At 40.1% G+C, this 20,903-nt stretch overlaps 1 protein-coding gene across 3 annotated transcripts in view; it reads left to right on the forward strand.

The window, feature by feature from the left end:
* Positions 1 to 8,122: 8,122 nt before the first annotated feature.
* gabra2b (gamma-aminobutyric acid type A receptor subunit alpha2b) overlaps positions 8,123 to 20,903 on the forward strand; it is a 45,424-nt gene continuing 32,643 nt past the window's right edge. Inside the window, exons 1-4 of one of the 3 annotated variants that reach the window (XM_086306465.1) lie at positions 8,189 to 8,217; positions 8,446 to 8,528; positions 8,983 to 9,085; positions 12,520 to 12,635. In XM_086306465.1, the coding sequence (XP_086162591.1) occupies positions 9,015 to 9,085; positions 12,520 to 12,635 (187 nt within the window). In that variant the 5' untranslated portion in view covers positions 8,189 to 8,217; positions 8,446 to 8,528; positions 8,983 to 9,014. Of the gene's footprint in view, positions 8,529 to 8,982; positions 9,086 to 12,519; positions 12,636 to 20,903 lie in introns of all 3 variants that reach the window. The other 2 variants (XM_086306457.1, XM_086306476.1) reach the window with 2 other exon arrangements.

Below are 20,903 nucleotides of genomic sequence, written 5' to 3' on the forward strand. Positions count from 1 at the left end.
GCAGCAGTGTGAGCAGAAAACTTGTGCCACATAAATAACACTGTCAAGGTCATGAAGCTGGCCTTTTAATTTTTATAAGTTAAGCATGCCTGTGATTCAGATGCTGAATTATATAATAGAGAAGGGAAAAAATCAGACCCACTGATACAGCATGAACTCAAGCTGAACTTTTATTTGTCTCCATCTCTGGTTGTCTGGAGTGTGTTGCTGAGTTGTTTCTGCACCGCACATGTCAGTCAAACACCAAAGTGTGTTGAGGCCATTACATCCCTGCTCCTGCTCCTCTGTCCATTCATTCTGACTTTCCTTTCAGTCTTGTGGAGTCTGCAAGTACAATTATTACTATTTTTGATTAATCATAACCATTCCTAAACCTGGTGATTTGTTCTCCTTTAGAGATCTTTTAATATGCCATTCCAACAGTAAAGATACTGACTTGTCACCCACACTTGTAACAAATAAAATCGCCAATGCCTACATCCCATTTCGGTGTATTATTGCAACGACCCTGTTGGAAGCCAAAAGGACTGAAATGCAGCAGATGAAACAACATCTGTGCATTTATTCTGCCTGTTACAGAATCGAAAAATATGCTAACCCCTAGAAGCAAACAAAAAGGTAACAATGTGACAAAGAGAAAGACTGTGGACACGGAGGGCAGAAAGTAGAACAAGACAAAGGTGGAGACAATAAAGGCCGAGCAGACAATCACAAAGAAAGGAACCCATACAGGCAAAAAAATAAGAGACAGAATAGGAAGTAAGACAAAGACAGAAAATCAAGGCACAGGAGACATAGAAGGAAGAATAAAGAACCAAATAAACAGGAAGTGGAAACAAGAAAGAACAAATACATACAGGGAAAGTCAAAGAATCACTGGGGACACTAAAGACTTTCACAACACATATTTGTGGAAGTCATGAGTGAATGAAGTAGATTTAAGTGGATTTAAAGAAAGTTGTTGATGGTCACCAAGATGGAAAATGCTGCAAAACTCAATCAAAACTCATCAATCCACAGACGGACAGATTATGCTTTACATCACTGCTAAGCTCCTCAGGAGTGGCCAATCGCCCAAAATAGGCCTAATGGCTCTGACTGTGGTCGGTGCTGTTGGGTTTAAGACACAAGTGTGTATATAATATAGTTTTAGTTTTTACCACCAGTTTAATGATGCATTAGTAAAGAAGCTCAGAGATTCATAGATCATACAAAGTAAAGTGTTAACACAGTTTGAAAAGATGAGACTTTGTGGTAAAAACAAAGAAAAACAAAGAAGAAAGCTCCATGATCTCCATGCTTCTTGTCCTCCTGTACCAGTGCTGATGTATCAGGAGCATACTGCAGTGAGTACTTGTGCCTCAGCTTTAGTAGAGTGTTGTGGTGACGTCACTGTCTGCGCACAACACGACCGATGTGGTGAGTATAGCGGCGAGTAAGTGAGTGGTGTGTATCTGAGTTGTAACAGATGAAACCAGAGTTAAAGGCTTGTCTCAGAGTGGCTGTTATTACTGTTCCTGAGCGCCAATCAGGACGATCCTGAGAAACAATGGTTACAAAGATGAAGCCAGTGCAGCTTGTAAAAGATCAGGTCAGAAATAGTTTTAGTTGATGAGGCCAAAGTAAAGTGTTTTGGTGTAGATGTCCAGTGTTCTGTTTGGCTAAAAACAAAAACCCTACTTCAGGTATAACAACCTTATCCCATCTGTGAAACATGGTGGTGGTAGAATCATGGTTTGGGTCTGAGCTGCTGATTCTCTACAATGACAACTTGCTATCATTAATGGAACCGTTATTTCTAATTGATATGAGGAATTTTGATATGAAAACATTTGGACATTTGTCCTTGATCTGAATCCCAAGAGACGGTGGGTATAAGGGCAACACCTCAAACCATACAAGCTCCTCTACCAAGGAATGGTTATAGGAGGATAAAGGTAAAGGCTTGGCCTTAAAGTGGTGGAATGGCCCGAAGAATGCAATTCATGCAAAAACATGAGTACTGAGGAAGTTACCTATAGCTGCAGTTATTGCTGCGCAGTGACATCACACCAGACATTCAAAGTAAAGGTTCAGATACTGTTAGGTTTGTAGCATAAACCTATTCGCTGGAACGTTAAGACAATATAATTACACTGCTAAGCAAGACACAAATAGGCAAAGTTCTTCATGTTACTCGTGCACGGGAGAGAACCGGACAACCGCTTGACTCCAGTTGGTCTCGTCCGTCCTCCCGTAACACTGTCCTTTTATTGAGGTTACATGAATATGCATAGGTTCATTAACATACGACGTCTACATACAAACAAAGAGTACCTTGCCTGTGTGTGTGTGTGTGTGTGTGTGTGTGTGTGTGTGTGTGTGTGTGTGTGTGTGTGTGTGTGTGTGTGTGTGTGTGTGTGTGTTGCTGATCAAAGGGTCAAACATCCTTGGTCAGGAAGAGGGTAGCCTCCCCCTCACCCTAGATGGTTCATCCTAGATAACACGGTGAGGAAGTCCTGCAGTTCATCTAAACAAAGAGCACTTAGACTAGAACAGACGTAGCTACGTTAATCCTACCATAAAACAATAAGACACGGTATGACCTCTCATGCTCCCAAAGTGCTGTCTAATACACACAAAGTTTGCAGACTATCAAGGATCAAAACCTCTACCAATCTACAACTAATTACAAAACTCTAAGCATATATAAGTAAATATTTCTAAGCATAAATGACAATCAACAATACAAATCTAACAGATACTTTTGCCCTTAACAGGTAAAATGATAAAAGTTGGATGATGTTTAAGATCATTCTTCACCATTAATTTAAAAGGGTTCAAAAACTCCCAAGCACCTCTGTAATTATAGGATAATACCTGTTATTGGTGTTGCAGTATCGTGTGATTTAAAAAGCTTTAAAAAGGCTTTTATCCACACCCAATACATATCTTTGCATCTGTTTATTCCAATCACATCTGAAAACCCTCTAAGAGTCAGCTAATAAAAATAAATTTATGCTATTTGTGTAATTGTGGGGAGCACAAGGAAATCAGAGGAGGTCTGGAATAATTTCAGGCAGCTTGGCAGCTCCATGAACCCAAAACCGAAAAAGGCCTGTGAACCTTTTTTCAGCCAGTGAGCAATTTAAATGAAAGAGCTGTCATCTTGGAATGGGCGATCCGTTTTGTTTTAGTGCATCCATCATTTGCACATGAATGAATAACAAAGCCACAGTTATTAGTTCCACCTATATTTCCCACTCGGTTTGTTGTTTGCACCTCTCTTAGCATTTTATAAGCAGATACAATAACATTACACTATAAATATTACAGTTTTAGTTGACACGTTGAATCTAGGTCACCAGCAGCAAGCCGTGGATTGTAATTTAATTCGACTGAGCCTTAATTTACACACAATGAACGACAATGAACATGAGAGCTGTGTGTCAGCCGGTTTGGTATTTTCATGAGCAGCATGTGTGTGACAAAGGATTTCCAAGGGTGACCTATCACTTTAAGAGTGTCAGAGCTCCTCCATGGACTCCTCATCTTTTTTCTCTCACAACATCTTTCTTCTGCCATGCATGGCTTGTTGCCGAGGTAACAGGCCCAAGAATGGTTTAGCATTTCCAGCATTGCCTAGTGAATCGACTCGTGCTGACATGAAACTGACAACGGCACAGTCGACGACAGGCTCAGGTATTTTCTTCCCAAAATGTCACTGGAGTCAACAGCCACCTGCTGTGCTGTGGTTCGCTCTCATGTAGGAATCATATGAAAAGCTGCTATCACGTTCAGCTGCTGTGTGTGTGATCACAAACGCAAGCAAAACCGAGCTGCGTGCGATGCTCTGACAGGGTAAAGCGTAAAATTCGATCCAGGTGATGGAGACATGTTTGCAAGCTGCTCCAGTCACTTTCTCAGGTGTGAGTTCCTGGATGTCTCCAGCAGAGTGTGTGTGTGCGTGTGTGTGCGTGTGTGTGTGTGTGTGTGTGTGTGGGTTTATATCTATACATGTGACTCATATCTCCTCATATAGCTTTTACAATTTATTCGAATGCATTTTACTTTTGGTTGGCAGAGAGCTAATATCAAAGACTTAAAATTCTGAGGGGAGATGCATCTATAAGCATCTCATAGCTGCTCTGACCGGTGGGAGGGGGCCCTCTTGTTAAAATGTTAAGCAGCAGAAGCACTTTTTTGTCACCTGCGTGTGTGTGTGTTTTCTTATTGACCAGATCATCATTGAGCTATTTCCCCGCTGACTGAAACCACATGAGTCAATTCCTTTGCTTGTCTCAAACTGCATTTGCATTGCTCCCTTGGCATTTGTGCTGTTTTCATGTAATCAGCGTACTGGAAGCAAGTAGCTTCTAACACAAAGGGTTAATAGGCAAGTCTGTGGTGCCAGCGAAAGAACAGATTGGAGTTACTCACCCCTCCATTAATCATGCTAATGATGAAATACTTTGCATATCTAGTCTTTCTCCCATCACAGTATTACCAGCACAAAACTGGCTTTTAACATCATTATGTAACACCCTGAGGCGAATTTCAATGTTCACACGCAAGTGCCAACAAAACCCCGTGCAACAGGTTAAATAATTGTTTTATTTAAACCTTTGCTGCTACTTTTTAACCTGCGATTATTACCTTCCTCCACGTGGGCTCGATCAATATGCATTGTCACACCGAGTCCAATTGGGACACGCTCAGGACCGGCAGTGGGCTGGGTGATGCAACATCTTGCAATAAACATTGTGCTGTAAGAGTATGTAACCCAGCGGCTAGCAGCGCAAGCAAAACCCAAGTTCAGAGGAAAAAAAAGGAACATACGCACAGGCATGCACGCAGATTTGATTAGAATAAAAGACAAGAATTTGTTTATTTTGTCCTCGACGCCCTCGATTGTCCTCGCTTCCCGTTTCCTTCCCTCTCACTTAAGTTGGACTTGACTAAGGGCCCAGGGGTCACCGTTACTGAGATGACCCACTTCATCGATCACATGACAAGAATTAATTAAAGGGGAGATCAATGGGACATCCTTCTAGTTTGAAGTATAGCAGAGGGAGTCTGCTTGATAATGGTCAGACCCCTGAGGACTCAGTGTGTGTGTGTGTGTGCTGCTTCTTAAATGAGAGTATGTGCTGGGTTATCACTCACCAGCTCTTGTTAATGGCCCTTTTTTTCCAACCTGTCTAAGCATGTGTAACTAATACCTAGTTCACACAAATTGTTTACGCTGCAAAAACACAAACTCTGAGCTTCTCTGCCTCTTAAAATGCTTCTTATTAGGAATTTACAGACAATCTGAGTGCAAAGGATTCATAGCTGGATTAACCTTTTAGTTCATCACTTACACAGATAATACAGTAAAGCCTATAATTACCTTCTCAGTTGTGACATTTCCCCTCTTGGTTACTTGGTTGCTTCTTCTGTTGGTCACGTTAAATTATCATATTTTCAGGTAGTTTTTTGTGTGATTTCTTTTTTTTCACAGGCTTCTTGCATTTAGAGGTAGTTATGCAAAAGAAAAAGAGTGTAGTGAGAAAATGCCTGCTGCTTTCGCTGCAGCATGTGTGGTACTGAAAGAACAGCTCCCAAAGGCTGATGGTTGTAAAGGATGTTGCAAAAGTGCGAGATTTAGTGGTGGTTTTTATCTTCATGTGCTTGGTTAGTGAGCGTCTCACTTCAAGTGTGCTTGAGAAAAATTGAATGATTGATGAAAATTCTGGCAATTTTTTTAGGTCACAAAACACAGTCACACTCACAGACACACTCTTGTGTTGGCTTCATTTTTCCAATCCACAACTTGCCTCTTAAGCCAACATTGGTTGCCCCTCCTAAACAAAAAGTTTAAACAGCAGGTGGGTGGGGCATCTCACAGCCAGGGCTCACTAAGGATAACTGCTCTGAGTGACATAAAAGAGAGCTAGGAGTAGGGAAAAAATCTGAAAGTGGGTGTTTAAAGCAGCCTGAAGTCTGAGATTTTGGCTCTCAAGGATGTCACTGGCCAGGTTAAAATGAGCACCCACTGTATCAAGATACAATGATTGAGCTCCATAATAGGTAGAGTAAAGATATAGGCAGATATAGCTTTGATACCATATGCTATCACTCTCTATAATACAATACATCTGCCTGGCAGAATGTCATCTGTCTGACAATAAGAATTTATGTAATCATTTTTATTTATTTATTTATTACAACATCATTTCAACTGCTGTGATAAAATAATTACCCAGATAAAACATAAATAAAATAGGTCTTATCTTTCTACATATGTCTTAAAATAAGGGATTTTTTTTCTTTTCCCAGTCCTTTTTATGTGCTTTGCTCCATTTCTCATCTTGTTTCCTCAACACCTGATGTGGGCCGATATCACCCAGCTGCTATATTACATCAAGCAGGTGTCCACCTGAGATGAGCTGCTCCATAATACCTGAGGCAGACGGTGTCTATCTTCAAAAGGTTGTAAGTACCATATCTGTAAAGGCAGGAGTCTACAGCTGATTGGGCCAAAGCTGCAAACCGTACAAAGGTGTCCCCAAGACTATCCAACACATAGTAGCAGGCTGTAAGTTTTGAGCTGGAACTGCGTGCACTGAGAGACACAACCAAGTAGGGATGGGTATTGTTTAGGTTTTATCTGATACCGGTGCCAAACCGGTACTTTTGAAATGGTGCCGGTGCTTAAACGGTGCTCAAACCGGTGCTTAAAGAATGGAGAACACAAAATTGGTCCAAAAACCTCTCATGTTCAGCTGTTTTTTTGTAAAAGGATAACAATGTTAGCCTTTTCTGCAGCTATAGGACATATATGGCATCACTCTTGGCTGGAAGCAGTGCTTAAACAATGGAAAAAACACAAACTTTGTCCAAAAACCTCTCATGTTTAACTGTTTTCCACTTTTTCTTTGGTCATTTTAGCCTTTTTAGCCAGGGTGAAGGGAGTATCTGCCATCAAACAAGAAGACAGCCGCATGTAACTACGACGGTGTTTGCTAGTTCACCTTACATGCATTAATGTAATAACGTGGTTAGCCTACTCAACGTAAATTACACACGAACAACATTAAGCTACTCACGCAGAGAAGAACGGCTGCTGCTGCCATCATCATCCGTCATCATTTCTGCTACACTGGCAGGGCTAGGGGCCAGGACTCTATTTTTCGGGTTTTTGGGGGATGTTGCAAATTCCGGGTCCAATAACAGGCACCACACCCGCAGTAGACGTGCTCGGTGTGAGATCTCGCAGCAAGCTATCAAATACGGCGCATTTCTCGGCTTTAAAAAAAAAACGCTATGCGTCGCCAGGTGTTTCATCGGATTTGAGGTGTTACCTCCTTTGACAGTATCACAGGAAAAAAGGGGAAAAAAAGCATCGAAATAAAGCACCGAAATGTGCGCTGCTTTTCGGTCTGGTTACTACCGTTTATGTCAGAACTACCGGTACCCATCCCTACAACCAAGTGACTGAGACAGTACACAGATACATCTGTGCCATATGTGGACTAGAAGTCCTCAAGTCCTGATGGGAGACACCATCAAAGGTGGCTGAGAACAACAGTGCAAAGGTCCCGTGGGACTTCAAGTTCCAGACAGACAAGCAGCTGCTGGCCATCCAACCAGACATAGTGGTAGCTGAAAAGGAGCAATTGTGCTAGATTCGACATTGCCTGTGGATGGTAACATCAGGAAGATGGAGCATGATAAAACAGAGAAGTACCAGAGTACCAGGGGCTGAAAGAACAACTGGAGCACATGTGGAAAGTCCAGATTGGTTCCAGGAGCGCACACACACACACACACACACACACACACACACACACACACACACACACACACACACACACACACACACAATAACACGTTCACCAAAAAATGTACCTCAAATAAAATGATCAACTAGATAAAGATTTTTTAAAAGAAAAAATGCATTTTCAATAACAAGAATTCCACGAAGCTGCACTCTTAATCACCGCCGTGTATTTGACTGTGAGTGGAGACAACATCCTCACATTCCAAGGTCTAGGCTGCAGGAAGGAGGCTCAGTGCATACAAAACCGCCTTTAGGACCCAGCGTGTCTCCTTCGCAGCCTTTGTAGTTTTCTGTAGAGATGAGGGAGACTGAGATGTGCTTCTTGCTTATCACGATTCACATCGAGGCTCTAACAGCTGAGGAGGATGCTGAACAAGGAGATTTGAAGCCCGGATCAGCTCTGACTGCTGCTGGTTTACATTTCACTTCATTTCATTAATTTTTTTATTTATTTATTTGTTTATTAGAGACCTTTCCTCTCACTGACATTATTTTCTATTTAGCCATTATATTTTTTGGTATTAAATCCTGAGACACTGAAAGTATTTCGGGCGCATTCCTGCTGCTGGCTGGGACTATGATTTATCGGCGCTTGCAGCTTGGCTCTCATGACAGACTCGCTCTCACTGGGTCTCTTTCAGACGGAAGAGAGCGGTGAATTGTCTTTAACTTTCTTGAGCATCTTCGACGAATTCAGCTGCAGCGGGTACTTTTTGCACTTGAGGTGAGTTCCCTTGCATTCGCCCTCACCTACAAAACAAACGCTTATTTTCATAAGCGGATTCAGGCTCGGAGAAGAACGCGTGGGAGAGAAGATGCATCGCTCTAACCTTCTTCCACGTTTCATCTAATCACATTTTAATGATTATTTCCGCTTTTTTTTTTTTAATCGATTGTATTATCAAAATGGCTCAAATCGGTGCTTCATATTTTTGGTAACAGTAATGTTCAGTGAGTGAAGGAGTGAGACGCGTCAGTGAATACTAATTACTGTCAGTTGCCCATCCACCCTCCCTGTGTTTATTATTTATTTATTTTTAATTGATTTACGGCGCTCCGGGGATTCTGAAGGGAATCCCCGGAAATCAGTGTCATAAAATCTGACTGTATGGAACACATACAGGCTGTAAATCCACTGGCATGTCAAGCCTGTTAATGCGAGGCTCCATTCATTGCAGCGGCTGTCCTGTGTGTAGGTGTGGAAGCAGCCATGTGGAGCAGAGAGAGCGCTCCTTTACTCCTCGTCTGCCTGCTGGCTCTCACAGCCCTCTGGAAAACCAGGTGAGTGTTTTGAATGAGAGACCCCTTGAAGTGAAGACATGCCAAGAATCACACACTTTGTCTCAGGGGGCCAGCTCTGCTTATCTCATGGGTTTTTGTTTGTTTGTTGGTGGTGGTGGTGGTGGTGGGGGGGGGGGGGGGGGGGGGGGGGTGTATAAGTAAAAGGCTCATCATTTCGATTGTATTTGAGTAATCCTCTGTTATTTCTTATGACTGGGCTAAACAATGCACAGTTTGTGTGGTTATTAATTTCCATTTACAAATTCCCATAGACATCAATGTTTTGAAATGCATAAATAAATAGATGGCTTTAAATCTCTCCTGTATGCTCTGCGCCCTGCTGCTGTGTGAGGACGCCTCACACTAGGCGCTCAGGTGTGAAGGTGTGTTTATGATATTTGCCCGAGTGACAGATCAGGTCAGTCAGGCGCTTACAAAGAGGCAGCCAGCGTCAGGAGCAGGAGGGGCGATTCAAATAAGGCCACGGATTTCCCCTCCAGGCTTCAGGATGCCACTGATACACTGATACTGAAAACTGGACTTCGTCATCTATCTCATCAGCGCCTTTATGTTTTCAAGACATTTTTCCACGTCCAGACTGCAGATAGTAGGACTAACAGGGTGAACAACAAATTGTTTGGATACATCAGTTGTTACATTTTAGCTAATTATTGTTATTGTGTTGTTTTGTGCCAAGAGAACTTGGAAATCTCTCATTGTGAAACACTCTTTAAAATCGCTTCATCTCTTTTTTTAAATTTGGATTTTAACCAGCCAAAACCAATGTGACACAAGTAAATGTAAACATCTTTAGCACTCAGTGAGGTCAATATGGATGTTTGAGCGATTTAATCTGTGTCATTTTACTTTCATTTCTAGTTGCAAGGTCCTGATTTTATTTATGTGCTGTGATTTGATTGTCACACCATGGTTGCTCATTGGAAAGATTAAAACTGACTCATTTTTAATATGATTAGTAACATCTGGACTTTTCTTACTACAAGAAAAAAAAAATCTGCGGAGCATATTAATCTGAGGCTGTTGTTGATGTTTATTTTCAGCACTGTCATTGTCAGTTTGATGTGCTGACAAAGGAAAAAATGTGCTAAAGTTGTGTAGACCCAATCTGCAAAAAATGACATAAGCAAGCATATATATTAAACTTTTAAATGTTTTAGATCTGTCAGAAATCTATCAAAACCAGGTGTCGCTAGCAACAGCTGCAGCATTATAGTGCTATAGTAGTGATACAACATTACATCACTGGCTGTAATCTCAGGTCAAGTATAAGGAGAAAACTAGCCTAGGAAGTGTTTTCCCTGGAGATTTTAAACAACAGCATAACATGACATTTTAGTTTAAGAATAACTAAAGAAATGTAATCTTGGAAGTTGTCAGGAGCTGCACAATGTTGTCTTATAATAAAACCGAAAAACTCCTGTCCTCTGGAGTGCAACAGGTGTGCGCTCCAGTGAATCTCGATGGAGTCAATATTTTTACTTTTGCACATCGCCAGCTGCTCGAATCCCCTCCTTCCTAGCCTGCTTCTACTTATTGGTGTGTTTTTGCCTCAAGTGGTGAAACATGTTTGTTGAAGCTTGTTGAAGAAGATCTTTTTATGTGATAAATTCATCTTCACTCATGTGAGGCTGACACTTTGCTCTTCCTCTCAGACATGCCCCTGCTTGTCTCGCTGTTTTGCACTCTAGGGAGACTATAAGGATGGCATTGCTTTAGTAATGATAGCATTACTATAGAGAAAAACTACTCACAGCAGGCTTAACTGTAACATGGTGTTGTAACCCCACATAGTGTACAATACTAATGACATTAAAGGTGCTTTTCAGTATTCAGATTTAGAATATATTGGTTTCTAGAAAGAGAGCAACAAATAAAGCCATACACAATAATCCATAAACATATATAAGTAGAGCTTTGTTGCATTCATTGCATTTAACTGGACTCTTGCAGCAAATTAATCTACCTGCATTTGTGATATTATTTAGCAAATTTTATTAGGATTGTTCTGATTTGCCATTGAACTGCTTTTTTTGCACGCAGACTTGGCAGCCTTGTATATCATCTCTCGTAAAACAGGTTTATGTTGATGAAAGCCTTAAAGACAAACATCTCCCACTATATTCAATGCTAAGCATGTCTGCTGTCACCAACAAGCAAAGAAAATGTAAACATACTAAACTGCTGTTCTTGAATTAGCTGAGTCGGCTGTTTGTTTGTTTTTTTAACATTTATTTTTCTCAGTGTAACTATTGCTACCAGTAATGGTAGCCATTTTGCTGCTGTTTTATTATCTACCTCATTTCATTAAGTGGGAGATGCTGCTGCATTGTAGAAATGTACTGTTAGCCGTTGTCCTCAGGTTACATATCAAATATATATCGATATACATCAATATAAACATGTATCAAATATCAAACACTGCACTGTAAGGCCCAGTAGTGATTGTGTATCTATAGGTACGCTAGCAGGATGTTGTTAGCACAACATCTACAATCATCTGTGTTTATGGCTAAATTTGATACTTTGTTTAAGCTAAAATAGCAAGCTAATCAAACTGCTAGCAGGATAATGTTAGCACGTCTACAATCATCTGTGTTTATGGCTAAATTTGATACTTTTACTTAGTTAAGCTAAACTAGCAAGCTAATCAGACTGCTAGCAAGATAATGTTAGCACGAGTACAATCATCTATGTTTATTGCTCACTTTAATAATTTTTTTAAACTAATGGGTCAGTTAGTTGGTGTAGGTTTCCTCTACAGGCTAATTTAAATTTTTTATAATTTTTATGACTCCCCGCCCAACAAAGCAAAAAAGAAAATCAGCATTTTGGTATACTCATATGATTGTGTTTCTTATGGCTTTAATACACAACCTAGAACATACTTGAGAATAACAAATCAAATATTTATATGCTATTTTGGCCTGTAACATAAATATGAAGGCTACATTAATCTAATGCTTTCAGTGAAGCTAATTAAAGGATTGTGGTTCAAACAGGAAAAAGATCTAAAGATGGGGGAAAAAATGATTAATATTGTTTATACTTTCCCAGCGACTGCTTAAAGTAAAATATGCCCATAACCTGAGGCTGTTATACCAGAGCTGTTGACAGTGGTGATTAAGTAGAGCTTTAATGTGGGACATTAACTGAATTTATTTACCATGAATCTCTGCTGTGATTTGCATAGTCAGTTGTGTTTTGACTCCCAGATCAGATGGCTGGAACTGGGTCATCCATGTGCATGAGAAACATGGTTACGTGTATATCTGTGTTGGTATGCAGTCTCTGCCAGCTACAATAAGCACTCCTGTGCTTTTCATAAATCAAGCTGCTGAGAAGAACTGAATCTAAAATGTAATCAGAGTACTGCTGAAGTGTCCCCTTGTTGTTTTCATGTCTCTGCTTACTAGATCGGTGAATGCAGATGCCACATCTGATTCCTTTAAAAACAACATCACTCTGTTCACACGCATCCTGGACAGCCTGCTGGATGGGTATGACAACCGTCTACGGCCTGGTCTTGGGGGTAAGCAGAAGAAGTGCAGACATACAGTTTATAGAATCTAAATGAACAAACGCTGTTACGAAACAGCACGTGTGTCTTTTTTGTTAACGGCTGACGGCTCATTTGAAGTGAGAACACTTCATTTAACATCAGCTTTTCTAGTACTGATAACCTTTGGCAGCAATCCCCTCGAGAATAAACTGACAAACACACTCTGTGCACAAAACATTTAGATTATATAATGCTTCCCTCCACTTCCTGGAAAGTAACAGCAGCCAAAGTGGCCACATTTAACCCTGCAGAGAGTTTTACTCTTGCTTGACTTTTTAGGGAAAAACCAAAGTGAGAATATTTGTGTAAAACATAAGGAAAGACACTGTATGTGTGGATAATGACACTGTGTAGCTGGTTTGTGCTGTCTTAGTGTTTTGTAGCTGCACTGCACAGTAGGAAGGTGGCTTGGAATTACATGGTATGGTTACATGTATAAATGGTTGATGTCCTCAGATGAGTAAATTAAAAAGTGTTAAAAATAAAATATTTAGATCAGAATATAAACACTTTTGGTGTATGCTCTGATGCTGGGGCCATTAAAAAGAGCTTCCTGAGAGCTCCCTTAAATGTTTGATAAATTTAAATTTTTAAAAGCATAACAGGCTTTTGGTATTTTTTGCTTCACACTTTCTGCAGAAGGCAGCGTTTGGATTTTGTTGTTTGAAGAACCACATCGCCTCACGCACGCAGCAGCGCTCCACTCGTCATTCTCACATCTCCCGTTATCCTTCATGTTTGGGCATTTCCAGCTGGCCCCTCAGCCCAAAGCTGAGCTCCTCCCTCAGGATTTGGTGCCATTTGAAATTCAAATTCCTGGGGCCATCAGCCCAGCCCAGGAGCTACCATATGTGGAACAGACCTCCTTTAGCTTGGCAGCACTCAGCCTATTCAAATGGCCCTACAGTAACAGTCCTGCCAGCTTATTTACTGTGCAGAAAAAGCCCCAATGTATGAAGAAAGCTCAGGTATCTAGAAAATGCAGAAATATAGAATGTATCTTTGTGTTTTTGATATTTCACAAACGCTTGATACACCAAAACAGACTGATAGGATCGCGCCAGTAAAAACCTGATGCTTTTGGACCAACAGCTAGCAGTGAATAAGTGTCTGTGTAACACACAGACTCAGCGATCTGACGTAAAACACTTAAATAAAACATTAGAGCATAAATCAGAAACTTTTGAAGTGTGTTCCTCTACAGGAGCACAGCCTCGTAACGCTCACAGTGTAGTAGCACACTGTACCCATTAATGTACGGAGGAAACAAACAGCTACAGAAACGACATCCGATGTTTTCCACACGGCAGAAACATTAGATCTGTATGTCTCATCTGTGTGTGTGCGTTGGGGGAACACATCGTGTTAACGCTTCACTGGACTTTGGCTTATGACATATTTATAACAACTGAAAAAGAGCCTCCTCACAGCTGCACGAGCATGCTCACTCATACATACAGTAAACTCAGGGTCAAAGGGTGAGTGTTTTTGACAGTTCTCATGGTCTAAGCATAAGCATTCACAAAGAAAGAGAGAAAAAGGGAAAAGCAGCTTGAATGCCAGTGTCATCAAACATTCAGTCATTTATGTAGAGGCTAATTACACATGCAGAGTATAGTATAAAATCTATTTTCTCCCTGTAGCAGTTTAAATGTTTCACTATCCTCCATCATTAAAGATGCTTAGAATAGTTACAACTGTGGACATAACACGGACACAATGCAAATCAATGAATAACTACAGCCTGATAAACCAGGGAGGTATAGGTATGGTATTTTACAGTTTGTAGCAATGATTATATGATAAAGATTGGGAAGATGAACCCACGTTTCCCTTTGTGGGGTTTCAGGGGAGAAGAAAAAAGCAGCTACAATTTCTTTAACCATGAGTGAATAGCTGTGTGGGTTTAGGCTGCGAATGTCTCCAGAATTTACTTAGAACAAATTTACTTAAAGCAGGCTTTCACGTGCATAACTGTGTATTTTCTCTGATATAGATAATGTAACTAGACTGTGGACTAAATTGTTTTAATCTGACATTTATTTTTCATACTTGTCATCTGTTTCAAGTGCTCTTTTGAAAATGCAGCATTTTTTTCCAGACACTTTCACTGAAGTTGAGCCAGGCTGCAGAAAGTGAACAGAGAACACACAGTTGCTCCTCATCATCATTAGTGTGACTGTGAGGAAGCTCACTTCTGTTCGTATTCACACTTCTGCCACTAATTTGCTTTTCACCCCCTCCAGAAATTTGTCACCTATCCATGACTTCATGCTCAGCGCTATACCTATCAGAGACAGTTACATGTCAAAAGGTTTTTATTGTCTAAAATCGAACATTTCTCATTTACTGGGAAGTAACCATAGGCAACAACAAAAAGTCCTTTTGATGTTTGGGACCAGTGTTTTTTACTGGAGATGACCAGAATTCCAGCGCTCTCAATCCTGACTGGTGATTAACCGCTTAGCCCCACACATGTTTGATTATAAACCAGTCCATTTCATGTTGTAAATTGGAAGCTCTTTCACTATTAAATCTCAAAGGATCATCAAGAAAATGTTTGCAACGATAAACCTAATCATGGAAACTTTAAACAAGCTAAAAGTAGCTAAAGCTAAAGTTATCCAGAGCTCAGAGCCATCCACAGGCGAAGCGGCCTTGGTATGAGCAATCAAAGCAGCTAAAAGGGCAAAAAAAGTTAATGCCCTGTTATCAGGTGTTATCCTTTTATCCTTATTTGCAAAAGATGTAAGTACCTGGGATTTTCTGGTAATGTAAAATATTTTTGGATAAGGGTGAGGTATAGGTGCAGGAGCCAAGTTTTGGTTGTTATCTTATGCGTGCCGCTAGGGGTCAACTTTTGTGTTTTTCGGTAAGGTGTGTTTGTGTGAATGTATGTAAGGTAGACACGTAATTAGCGGCAGGTGTGTTGTTGTTCAGTTTGTGACTGTTGTGCTGTTATGATATGGTGATGGATAAAGAAAGCTGTTGACACAAATGCAACTGTTGGAAGAGCAATCAAGATTAAATACGAATAAGATAGTGGTGGTGGTCAGAGGGCCCGGTGGCGCCAGTGTCCGGCAGCCTCGCCTCTGTCAGTGCGCCCCGGGGTGGCTGTGGCTACAATGTAGCTTGCCAGCACCAGTGTGTGAATGTGTGTGTGAATGGGTGGATGACTGGATGTGTAAAGCGCTTTGGGGTCCTTAGGGACTAGTAAAGCGCTATACAAATACAGGCCATTTACCATTTTTTCAAGATAAGTAGCTGGAGTTATTGGACTGTAACAAGTTTAACAAGTTCATTCATATCAGTGGCATCGCGTCAACTTGAATTGGGAATTGGATATTGTGAATTCACAAACTTACTAAAATGAAATTAATATACAGGAAATGTTCTAGGTTTTATTCCTTCTTTAAAATTTGACGTTATGACCTGAGATGTTTTGAGTTTGTCATACCTATTCTGAAGAATACTGCTACACAGTAAAGAAAGACTAAAACTAATAAAAACTCAACTGAAACCAAACATTTCCAAACAACAAAGACGAGTAAACCTCTTCTGGAAACAAACTGAAACTGATCCAATCTGAATTAAATAAAAAATATCAAGCTATAAAAATTAATATAATCACGTCTTGCGTCTTCTAATTGGACTCTCATTTTTAAATGATGCCAATGCCATGGTTTCTACTGCTTTGTGCTAAAATGTCAAAAAAAAAAATTATAACTGCACAGACCAAATAGTTCACCAGTATTATTCACTGCAGCTGCAACAGGCGTCGACGTGTGAAGAGGGTTAACTGACCTTCCTTCCTCACCTGTGTGACGGAGTAATCTGGATGAGTTTTTACACAATGCTAATTTATGAGCTGCTCCTAAAAAATGTAGTGCTTTGTTCATTCAAGTCAAATCTGTTCCCTCTAACAGTCTGTCATTTTGCTGCTTCTCTTCATCTCCATTGAAACTGGCAAGAGTTAAGTTGACATTTGGATGGTCTCACAGTGGAATGCACAGAGTCTCTAACACAGGCAGGTTGTGTCTTACTGATTAAACATGGTTCAGCAGGCCCATCTGTACCAAATGATTCAGATTATATGAAAAGCACGTGTTTGTGACTGCTGCTGAATAAATGAACTTTAGGTATTGTCCTTGCTCCCTTAAATAAAATATTCTAATGTCCTCGGGCATTAAATGCACTCTTGATATTTTTAAATAGTAAGCACGTATTTCCCCTGAAGGCAGTGCTTTTCTAGGTTTGCTACTAAAATGAATAAATAAAAAAGCTAGTTTTGCTTTTGAAGTTGTCCCACTGGTACAATGCAAATGGAGTGCAGCTACCATTTGGTGATGGATTTGGTTTTTACAGACCTGTGTTTGTTTATTCTTGAGGGGCTTTTGATACTGGTTTGTGATTTCTTTTTGTGTGTATGTGAGAATGAGTGTGTGTAGTCGTATAGCAAAAATCCTTTACTTTACTTGATTAAATAGTTTTCTGAATCAGACATGATAAATGACATTGGGCCTGCATTTGCATATAAAATGTTCTTAAAATGAAGAGCCAGCTCCATGAAACCAACAAGACAAGAGGGTGTTTTTTCTCATTTTCAAGCACCCTCTGCAAAGTACGCTCAATACAAAAACACAATTACAATGAATAATAATAAAACCCTCAAAAAACAAATCCTGATCATTAATGTTAAAGCTGTAGCCTCCCGAAATCTTGAAAAGAGAACAAAGGCTGTCTCCTTTCTGTTGTAAGCTCCATCAAAGTCCATCTAGAAGTCTTGCTTCTCAGCAGTCATCTTGAAACTCCGCCCCTTATTTGTTCAGTTATTTTGAAGTCCGATATACATGATCTTTCATTTTAGTGGTCAATTGGAATTACAGTAAACTACAGCAAAGTTCTTGCACCACAATGTTTGCTGTTGTAAAGTTATCTCTTTTGAGTCCTCTGGTATCTTTTTAAATGTCTTTGATCCTTTGCACCACACAGAACATGTATGGGCTTTATAACTGTTATAAATACAGTGCTGACTTGCAACAAGAATAATTCTCTAGGCTTGATTTTCAGTTCATTTCTTGTGTAATTTGACATACCCCAGCCTCTTCTTTCTGTTTTCTTTTCTTAAGAATGAATGGCTTCTTTACAGCCACCTTTCATTTCGAAGATTAGATTTCCAGTGCGGCTTCAGTAAACAGCAGATGGATCAGCCGAAGGGACAGATCCATCTCTCAGGTCCTGTGTCTGGTCTTTGCTGGGGTTTTTCCCCTGATTTCTTAATGACATGACTTTCAGAAACTGTTCATCAGCTGTGGAAAGGGTTTTAGATCTGCCACTTCTTCTTTTGTCCAGTTTCCTCAAATTGTTTGATAAACACAGTGCACCCCATACCAGGACATGCCACGTTTTCAGCTAACAGCTCGTTTGGAATCACCTTGGTGGAACAAAAAAATATTGTATTGTCAGTCTGTGTTTTCTTTGGCATTTTACATAGATTCAGCCAAAAAATGGGAAAAAATGTGTTAGTGACAGGTTGGTAGTGCCTAAAGACATAAAATAAATTGTATTTTTAGTAGTGCTGTCAGTGTTAACCTCGTTAAAATGACGTTAACACCATAACTACACCAACGCGGCAAATCTCCATTAGTAAGTTAACGCAGATCGCCCCGTGCGAGGGCTGCATGGCGCTAACGCGTTAACAAGCTAACCGCGCTGACGCGTTGACACCGCGCAGGAACTCACTAACGGAGATTTGACGCGTCAATATGGTTATGGTGTTAACGTCATTTTAACGAGATTAACGCTAACAGCATTCATTTTTAGGGAAATTGGTTCTTTGCTAAGTTTTCTGTTATGTGCAGACACAACACAGGTTCATCGCTTAGGTTTTTATGAATGAGTGACTGATAGGTCAATGTGAAGTGGCTTAACAAACAAAAACTGTCACCTGACAATAGTCAGCTGCAAGGACTGGACTGGAAATGAATAGAAATAGCAGCCAGTGTCAATGTCATTGGCTCAAGACTAATAAAAAAAAAGTCTCTTCAGAACCAAAATATGGAGAAAAAAGGGATGGCACAAGAACTCTGCACAGTACTGTGTGCCAAAAGCATCAGCTTTAATAGTAAATATCACAACTCGACAAGACTCTGTAAAAAAGAAAGAAAGAATGGATTTACAACAAAGTACAAAGAATAACTACAAAATACTAAACAGTGAAGAAATGCAATGAGACTTCAAGGAAATTCATGGCAAACACTAACCTCCATTAAAGGAAAAACAGCCAGGAACAAAGAAAATGACAACATTATTTTTCCATCATATAAATAGCTAATGAAACCAGCCCTCAGCCCTGATACTATACAGAAATTATTAATAAACATGATAACTGATAGCTTCTTTAAACAGTCAAAAGATTAAGTAAATCACAATGTCAGGTGGCGAAATCATCCCTCATGAATTTTCCCAGTCTTTCTGTTCATCTTGTGTCATGGTGGCTCCTGTTAGTAATTCTTGATTGTACAATACTTTTAATATTACGTAGCAAGCTCAGTAAATGGTATAGAGATGAAACATTCACCCATTACAACACATGGCCAGCACACTTGGATTAAACAGGATATATAGTGTCACAGCCATTGAGAGACTCGGTATATTACAGTGCATTAAGCCCTTATGCTAAAATGCACCATTCTTTGTCACAAGAGAAAGTAATACAGGATATTTTTACTGAGGCACAAATGTATTTACAATTATAAATCAAACAAATGAAGGTCTCTGTGGTAGAGTAAAAAAAGAAGATGAATCTCAGTCTGCCTTATTTACATTCCATAGCCTGGTTTACATGAATAAATGCACCCAGTGGCATGTCTAGCTAAATAGATTGAACCTATTACTCCTCAGCCTGCCGCAGCCTCTGATTTACGTTATCTTATAAGCAGATGAACGGTGGTAATATTTTATATTAAGCCTGTGATTTATAGAGTAGTTTAGCTGCATGAATGTTATCAAAACGCTGACTGGTTTCCACCGATGCTCAAATTTAGGTGGAAGAAAACATGTTTATTAGAAGCCAGGGAGAAACATTTGGCCTTTTTAAACACTTATTACTACTGGAGACAACACATACCTGCAGGGAATGAAATGTGGGTGACACCCTGATTGGTAATATGTAATTTAGTGACTGTCAACAGTCAAACTGCAAACTACTGACACTGTTATCAACCATTTCTGTGATATGTCTCAGAGGGATTGTGGATGGCAGCTCACCTTGCCATGCATGAGAGAACTTTTCTTAAAGTGAAGTATTTTTTAGGTGGTATGTAAGATGTTTTTCGCTGTGTAGAAGAGAGCATAGTATGAAACATGGAAGCTTTTTGAATCGACCAAGCACAAGAGATTTATCTTCAGTAAATATTTCAAAGAGCCGGAGTGTAGAGAGAGCGAATGGAGCTGATGCAGCAGCGCTGATGCAGTTGCACATTGTCACGGGAACGGGAAACATGCGAGGCCTTGCTTTTCCATAGCTGTGAACATTTAGGTCAAATTTGAACTTACATGTTGCTTTGATTCAATACATGTAATCTAACAGAGGTTGAGCGAGCATTTCAAAGGTCACGTGTACAGTTGTGTGATAAAGAAGGCACACCTTCTTACAGTTAAAGGTTTTACATATCAGGACATAACAAAAACAATCTGAATCAAAAATAAAACCATGTTATTGTCTATTTAACATGAACTAAGCCAACATGCAGAAGCAATGTCTGAAAAACTAAGAACACCTGATTCAAATAATCATTTTCCACGTGACCGTATGGGTCTCTCACATCATTGTGGAGGAATTTGGACCTGGATCTTTACAATGCTGCTTCACTTTAGCTCTGCAGGCTGCAGACTTTTGTCCATCCACAGCTCCTTTAAGGTTTTATCATTTCAAAGCATTGCAGCATCTGGATTATTTCCTTCTTCAGCCATTCTGCTATAGCTTTGCTGTGTGCTGGGATGATTGTCATGTTGCATGACCCAGTTTGGCCCCGTATTTGACAGTAGACTATTTTTCCTTATGGTCGACTTATAAACACAGTGTATGGTGCTGTGCATTATGGACAAACAGCTCCACTTTGGTCTAATCTGTTCAAAGGAGATTGTTCCAGAGGTCGTGTGGTTTGTTCAGATCCATGCTCCCATGTTTGTTTTTGGAGAGAGGAGGCTTTCTACCAGCGGCTCTTCCAAACAAGC

This window comes from Aulonocara sp. 'chitande type north' Nkhata Bay, linkage group LG2 (genome assembly GCF_057382095.1).
Source record: "Aulonocara sp. 'chitande type north' Nkhata Bay isolate Kocher_YH1m ecotype deep benthic linkage group LG2, A_spYH_male_GT1.1, whole genome shotgun sequence".
Classification (NCBI taxonomy): Eukaryota; Metazoa; Chordata; class Actinopteri; order Cichliformes; family Cichlidae; genus Aulonocara; species Aulonocara sp. 'chitande type north' Nkhata Bay.